General features: G+C 42.1%; 1 protein-coding gene across 1 annotated transcript in view; it reads right to left on the bottom strand.

Moving 5' to 3' along the window:
- Positions 1-294: 294 nt before the first annotated feature.
- SORCS3 (sortilin related VPS10 domain containing receptor 3) overlaps positions 295-8222 on the bottom strand; it is a 267197-nt gene continuing 259269 nt past the window's right edge. The window contains exons 26-27 of the mRNA XM_058028863.1: positions 5163-5323; positions 295-4577 (exon numbers count right to left, since the gene is read on the bottom strand). Of these exons, the coding sequence (XP_057884846.1) occupies positions 4513-4577; positions 5163-5323 (226 nt within the window). The 3' untranslated portion in view covers positions 295-4512. The remainder of the gene's footprint in view (positions 4578-5162; positions 5324-8222) is intronic.

Here is an 8222-nt window from a genome sequence, read left to right as displayed (position 1 = left end):
CGATTCACCTCCAAGGCTCCAAAGAGAATCAGCCTGTAGAATGAGAAGGTAAGAAGATAATTATTTTTGCAGAGGAGCACTAAGACGGAAGGAGAGCTAGCTGTTTTCTGTTTTATCTTAGAAGTCTTGCCTTAGAACATTTCTCTGTTGACACTCCATGTGCATGCATGACCCTGAACAACAGAGTTGGAGGCATAGATATGGCAAGGGAAATTCAGAAGAGAAAGAAGACTTTGCCAAAAGGAAATCTAAAAAGAACAAGGATTGAAAAAGCAGCCAGGGGTAACTCTGATGTACAAAAATACATTTATTTTCAACAATTTCAAAACCACTGCCTTTTTTTTACAGTAGAAATATTCAAATGGAACAATAAAACCAAGAACAGTATATATATATGTATATATATGACTCATGCAGTTGTATTACTGTGTTCAATACAGGTATTGCAATTGTCTGTCTCATTTAATCCTCTGAAACCACAGTGGTGGTTTAGGTTTAATGCACTGTCCAACATCATCAGAAAGAATGTGAGGATTCTGGTTTGGTTCATTAGACCTGGAATAGTGTGGGAGCTGATTGAAGGGAAAGAGAGGAGAACAGGACACCAGGACATCTTTGTACATATGTGAAACCAAAGTTTAGTCCAGAAGAAAATGCACAATTCCTACACATGCTCTCATTGATGGCCACTGTGTCTGAAGCACTCTGTAGCCCCCTGTCACTCTGGTCTCACCTCTGATCCTGCCAGGTTTAGGGTTAGGGCTCTTGAGTTCTGGTTAAACTAAACAAAGGTTCATGGTTTATATCAGACTGTCAGCCACACAGAACCAGAAGCTGCATCTAGTCTCCAGACCTCATGCATTATTCCTAAATTACAGCTAATCCATCATGGGGGAAAGGCTGGCAGTGACAGAGGGCACTGACCCAGTCTCTTGCTCTCTGTCCCTCTCTCTTTCATTTCCTCTTTTTACATAATTACAGTGTGGGAGCTATTTATGTTCCATTGATGCCATTGCCTATTTCCCTCATTACTCAGGTAAATAATAATCTACAGCTTCAAGGATTTCCACTATATTTCCCTCAGGGGTAAAACCTGCTGGAAAAAAACCCTGATGACAACCCCCCAAGTTGTTATTTCCCAGCAAGACAAATAAAAGTGGCCAATGCTCCAGCCTGTGCTAACACTGCAGCTCAGTACTTCCAAACTGGTGAAGAGGGCTGGCTGCCCAGCCCAAGCCTTACACAGGTGCCATGGACAGGCAGGAATGCAGCAATGACCCTTCTTGGATTCTAAAGGAGCCGATTTCAGTGGTGAACCCAAGCTTTCTCCAGCTGCCATCAGCCACGACTGTGCCCTAAAGGAGCAGGAGTGACCTGGTAAATGTGGTGCCACACATGCCCTGGGGATGCACCTGGAGCCCACAGCCTGGTGCTGGCAGGTGTGACAAACTGCACTGGCAGGCAGGGACACCCACCAAGTCCTGTGGAAAAGGAAGTTTGAGCAAACATAAGAATCAGTCAGGCTTTTCTGACATGCAGCTTTGGCTTCACGGATTTTTTGTGTTTGCTTTGTAGGATACTTTAGGATCATTTTGGATGGAAAATTACTTTCTAGACAGATGTTTCTCCAAAACTGTCATTCAGAAATTTCTCAGCCTTCACTGAGATTAAATTTCTTTTTGAGAACTGAATTTTTTTCCATTTTTTCAACAGCTTACTCCCAATATTTCCTACTCACTTTCTCCCATTTGAGGCATTTCACAGCAATTGTTTAAAAGTGTAAAGGAATAAAATATAAAGAAAAAAAGTGAAAAGAAATAAGAAAAAGAATTGTGAAAACTGTAATCCTCTGCCTTTCTTGTTAAAACAGCATGAGATGAAGCCCATGAAAAACCTATAAAATTCCAAACAACAATGAAAATCATCATTTTGCCTCGTGGTTTATAAAGGAAAAAGTTGATACAGAAAATATTGAGTATTTTACATTCAGCCCTCTGCAGCAGCTCTCCGCAGCAGTACCTCAAATCCTAATGATCAGCAAAGACTGAGATCAGCCCACACTTCAGCTCAAAGCTCCTAGGACCATTGTTTATGTACATCCCTCCCACCTCCACCTGAATGGGAAGCTATGGCTTTGTGCTAACACTTATCACCAGACTGGGCCATTACTGTAAACTACTGAGGAGTTTCAGTAGAACAGAGACAGTAATGCAACAGTTTATGCACTTGTGATGGATGGAAACCAAGGTTAAATAGAATAACACAGCCATTGCTCTTCACCTTACATTAGAAACCAGAGCAGGAAAATGAGGGGGAAAACAAGAGAAATATTTTTAAATCAACAGAAAAAAAAATCCACAAAACTGACTGAAAAAAACCTGAGAATATTTAGTTTTAGTACTTCTCAAGAAATAGTTTCTCCTTATTTTTTAGGTTTACAATTTTAATCTTGAAACACTTCCTGAGTTTTGCAAAATTGTGTTTAACCACTTTTCTCTCCACCTGCAGAGCCACCAGGATTTTAACCTTTGAAAGACATTCCAGCCCACCAACAGAGTGAACACGTGGCTGAGGCTGGTTTGTAGCCCACTGGCCTGTTGCAATGCAGAGAGAGAGCAAATAACACCCAAATTCCAGCCATCTCCTCATTTCAGCCCAGGTATATTCAAGGTGATTGAAGTGCTATACCCAGATCCTAGAAATTATAACAAACGTTGTCATCTGCTGTCATTTCTGCCTCCTGTTACCACAAAAAGACTAGAACATCTTCCCAGATGTGCCCCAAATCTTCCTTTCTTTTCTGCTGGGTCCTACAAGTCAATACTCTGCAGAATAAGGTTCATTTTTGACATCATCAACTCAAGAAAAATGGATAAAAGGTAACTCACCCCTAAGTCAACCTCTTGCCCCAAAACTCCACCTCTTCATAGGGATATTCTCAGTTCAATGTAGTAAAAAATTTCTTAAGAGCTTTTTCAATACCTTTTCTTCATTAACCTCCCTGTTCTAATCAGAAAACACCAACCCACCATGCAGAAATCTCCACTCTGAGCTGGGAGCTGCCATTCTACAGCACTCACAAGAACCTTTCACAGCTCATTAATGCAGGTCTGACCCTCCCCTGCCCTCTCCAAAGAGCAGTCCCTAATCGCATGCACCATGTTCAGCCAAAATTTACTACTCTTACACATCCTAAATGGCACTTCACTTCATCAGCTGAACTGCAAAAAGCATGACTTCCCCCTGGGAATAAAGCTACTGCAATCTGCCCCACTGCTGAGCTGAGGTTGTGCTGGGTATGCCAAGGCCACTGATATTTATCTACACAGAGATGGTGATAATATTTCAGGATTCTTTTCCTCATTTTTACTAACAGATGCCACTAAGATCATTCTCAGAAGTGGGCAACAGTGACAAGGATGAACAGATGATAAACATCATTAAATATTTATGACAGGCTCATAATCTGGCTGCTAATATCTTTTTCTGCTCCATCACAGGAAATGACACCATATATATATACATATATGTAAAAAAAGGCTTGCAGTTATACATAGAGAAATAAACTACTCTCTTTATAGAGAGCAGTGTCAGATTGAAATATGACAGACAACTGGAACACACTTGGAACCAAAGTGTGACTCAAGTGCTCACCAGGGTCCCTGTTTGGCTGTTTGTAGTGTGTGCGTGTGGGCGTGCATGTGTGTGTGTGTGGTTCAGGTTTTCTTTTAAACATATCTTCTTTTACTAAACATTAAATTATTTCCCAAGAAATAAAAAGCTATGTACATTGTAATTATCTACAGTAGGCCTTCGGCATCCTCGCTATTCACATGCACAGGGGTCGGGCTGCATTCATAAACTCAGGCTCGCTCCTCCTCCGCTTGTGGTGCTGTCCCCTCCAGCCAGTCTGTGGTCCAAGGAGCACTGACGTGTGGGTTTGCTCTCATTTGGTCTTTTCCTTTCTCAGCAGTCACCGGTGCCAGAGGGTGACTGAAATTAAAAGCAATTAAAAGAGGCAAGATCCTGCAAAAAGCTGAGACATGCATGTCACTGGGAAGCGAGGAACGTTGGCATGTTGCAGAGTCTGGTCCAACAACCCAGTCTGAACCCTCTGGCAGGATGAAGCAGCTGATTCATGACTTATTTTGAAAAGGGCTGAAAAGGGACAATTTACTTACAACATGTTGCCTAAGGTACGACACATATCTGTTGGATTTGAATACTTAATTCCCATTCTGTATGTAACAGGAAGCTGGCATTCAAATCTCATTGCACACTTGACTCATTCTTTGCTTTTTATTTCTAATCTGATGTGTATTCCCTAAATATGAAGAACCTCTGCTATTTATGAATGCAGCCCTGGTAAACACAAAAAGCCCACCCCATTCCCTCCCAAATGATAATAATGACATATAACTCTTTCTTTTTTCATAATAATAATAATAATTATAACAATAATAATTACAAATAAAAATTCAGAAATGCTGTAGACCAAGTGGATTCTCAGTATTAAACACTAGTGCAGTTGGGGATTTCCTTTGTGCTTTCACTGTTGGCAATTGTTGAGATGCTTCCTGTGGAGGAGAAAATGGAGAAGAGAATCAGTGCAGTGGCTTCAGCATTTTGGTCTATATTGCTTCTCACTCTTTAGCATGTGGTAGTGTAAGTGTAGAGACAGAAAAGATGCTTAAACGTAACACATTTTTTTATGTATTTGCAATAAGCAGGGAGCATGCAGAAACCTCAATTACTACAGCTCAGCTGACCAGCAGTAAACTCATTAAGCTATTAGGGACATATTTGCTTGTAATCACAGCACACCAACAGTGAGAGCCTGGCTCAGCTGGTTCTTCTGAGGGTGCAGGGAATTTGTCACTCCTCCACAAGAGAGCCAGGGTCATGAGCAGGAATAGGTGTGAGCACAGCCATTACTAACTTCTTGATACCTACTGCTGGAGCCAGGTTCCTACCCTGGGAATAGCTGAAAAGCTATAAGAGAAACTCCATTATCCTGCTGCTGAGAGAGATTTACTCCCTATCCCTGTGCCTCAGGGTTCTACTTGTACCCAGGGTCACAGGCACTGCCTCTCCTAATACCCAAAACACCAAAATCTTCACCCAGACTGTGAAGCAAAGCTCAGCTGAGGGTTGTCTCTCACCCATCACTCGTGTGTCCAGCTCTTTGTCCATCAGCTCCTCAGGGTCTGTGAACTCACTCAGGGTGATTTTGGGGGCATTTTCACTTTGGCTGACAGAGCCAATCATTTCCTGCTCCTTGTCATGCTGAACTTGGGCATAGATGTTAATCCAAGGGATTTTCCTGCACAGAAAAGGAAAATGAGAGGTTGTGGTTTGTAACACAGGGATCCTCAGCATGTCATTTATTAATGAGATAAACTGAGACCAATCCCAGAAATGCAACACTGGCAGTGATGCAAAGTATGAGCTCTCAGAATTATGAAAGTACCACACAGAGGTTCATCTCTGAAAGTGCCCTTAGCATCTACTAATTCCAATACCAGCCAAAGGTACTCCAAATCTCAGGCCATTTTTTCACATCATGGGCACAAAGTCTCCCTCAGCTGCAAATTTCAATGTTCTGCCCTTTTAAATGAAAAATTATGTACACAGTGGACACTGCACTCAGCTCAGACAGCAGCAATTAACTAAGTATAATCAGATGCCATTGTCAACTCTCTCAGTATTTATTATATGATCAGGGTTGCATTGGAAACCAAAAGTAAAAATCAATTTGGCACTAGTATCAACTGAGCAAAAAAAGTGCTGGGCTTGTTGCTGCTGACAGGCCCACACTGACTCAGAAGAAATTGCCACATCTGAAAGAGTTATAAAGAATTGCTCCTGCCTCAGAGTCAGGAAGGATTTGGACCTCATAACACCCATCCAAAGTCTATTTGTTACCATTCCCTTGCAAAAACCAGTTTGTCATGCTATATGGATCATGCAAGTTTGCAGGGACTTATTTTTCTTTGCTGCTCAGGAAGCCAAGGAAGTGAAGTGATTATTTCTTCCTCCTTCTCCCAAAGTTACCTTGGCCTGCTAGAATGATATCCTTGAGAGTCAGTCAGGTAGACAGATTATACAGGCCTAGACAGACAGGTAGTAATCCATGGAGGAATGCAAGTTTAAATGAGAGAGCTGAAAAGGAATGTGTTAAGCATCATGGGGTTTGCCAGGATTATCTGCATTGCCTGTTGGAAGTTGACTGTTTTTCCTAATGCTCTTAGAAAGTCTTCATGCCATGCAGTTCACACTGCTCCAAAAAGGAAAATTTGGAGAATATTTTGAGTTCCTTAAAGCACATAGGAGTGAAAGAAAACGTGTTCAAAAGAAGTAATATAAAATTCCATATATTTATGCTGATCTATGGGCTGTTGGAGACGTCAGAGACTAAAAACGGTGGAAATTGCCTCAGCTCCCATGAATTCAATGGATCTATGCTGATTTTACTCCAGTGAAGTTCTGGCCTCAACCAACTTGTGCTATTGGCTTGATTTAGCATTCTGTTCTTAACCAGCATCAAGCCAGGACATATTTGGGATGTTTAGCAGCAGATGACAAATCTCATGATCTTCTCCCTTTCTCCTACCTTCTAATGTTTATGCCATAAATGCCACCAGAAGACATAGGAACTCCACAGGAAATGAGTGAGAACTAATGCATTCCCATAGGATCCAAGTGCCCAGAACTTGTCTGGAGATGTATAGAGACAGGAGAACATGCCTGGAGATAGTGGCAGATTTAATTCTACTTTCAAACAGTGCAATAGCAGAGCAGGGATCATCTCTGAACTTCGTGTGGAAAGGTGAGAAAAGCTCTTTAGAACAGTGAGGCAGAGAGCCAAGGTACTTCAGAGAGTTAGGGAGAAAAGAAACTGAGATGGCTGTACATATGTGAATGCACATCCAAATCCTAATCCTGCTGTGCCTGCCAGCACAGACACAGGTGGGCACAAGCACATCACTCTGAGCACACACAAGCACACAGTCCTGCCCTGCTGTCCCAGGACACACACCTGGACTGCCCCACAGCCCCACCACTGCTCAGCACTCATACACACACACTATTAACTGATACATGCTCAATCTTCCAGAAAAGAAACAACATTTTTACAGATTATTTCCATACTTTTCCCTTCTTCCTTCCTTTTCCACTGGGACCTCCTCAATAAGCATCTCTCTGGCAGCAGAGTTTAACATGCCTGCTGAGTCTATAAATTTATGGACTGGTAATAAGGAGTCTGTGTGCAAACCAGCAAAGCACCAAATCTATGAATTTGTAGAATTAAAAAATCATGTCAGCCTATGGTCTCCCATAACCTTTTCCTGTAAGCAGAAGTTCTGAGTATTCAGGCTGGGACCACCATTAATCAAAGAGGTACATGTGGCTAATGGACTTCTGCATCACTTAGAGCCACAGGAAAGCTTTTGGGTTTGCTCCCCTTTTTCCATTAGGAATCATTGTATGCTTTCTCTTCTGCTCCTTTGAGCCAGGGGTTTCAGACAGAGCTGAGAAGTTTCTTTCTTTTCTGAAAAATTAAGTTGAGAACACTCTGTGTATTTGACTTATCCTAAACTTTGTCAATTTGATCTGTGTTTTTCCCCTTTGGGACAGAGAGGTAAGAGGAGACAGCCAGTTAATAAATAAGCTTTTGGACTAAGCAAAACTGATGCTTTGACCACCTTCCTCTCTACTCCCAATTTGTCATATAATCAACTTTCAGACAGATTTTAACAAGGCAGGGTCTCCATAGCCCTAGAGCATAATAGAAGGCTGATGGCTGCTATTCTCAAAGCTCAGGGTGCTTAAGTAGCACAAGAGTCAGTTTTATGAGCTGTAGTAGCAGAAAATGACCCAGAGAGTGCCAGAGCAAAATGCATTAACAAGCTCTCACTGTTCTCTGGCAGCTGGAATATAAAGACCCTTCTTTACCTGCTAGTGGTAACCACAGCAGTGGTAACTGCTGACCACAGGGCCAAGGACATCAGGCCAAACCTAGGAAACCATCTCACCAAGACACAAGGCAAAGGTACACACCCTGTCTTACTTAGGGCTGTACCTACAGCTTGTCACATTTCCCAGGAAATTTCTTTCCATTCCTCATCCTACATCTGGGTGTGACAGTAATCATCAGCTGCCTCCCCAGCACACTATTAAATCAGTGCCTTAAACAAACCCCGTTCTCCTGGGAAGCTGTA

This window comes from Melospiza georgiana, chromosome 8, assembly GCF_028018845.1.
Source record: "Melospiza georgiana isolate bMelGeo1 chromosome 8, bMelGeo1.pri, whole genome shotgun sequence".
Classification (NCBI taxonomy): domain Eukaryota; kingdom Metazoa; phylum Chordata; class Aves; order Passeriformes; family Passerellidae; genus Melospiza; species Melospiza georgiana.
This window is presented reverse-complemented; position numbering and strand designations above follow the sequence as displayed.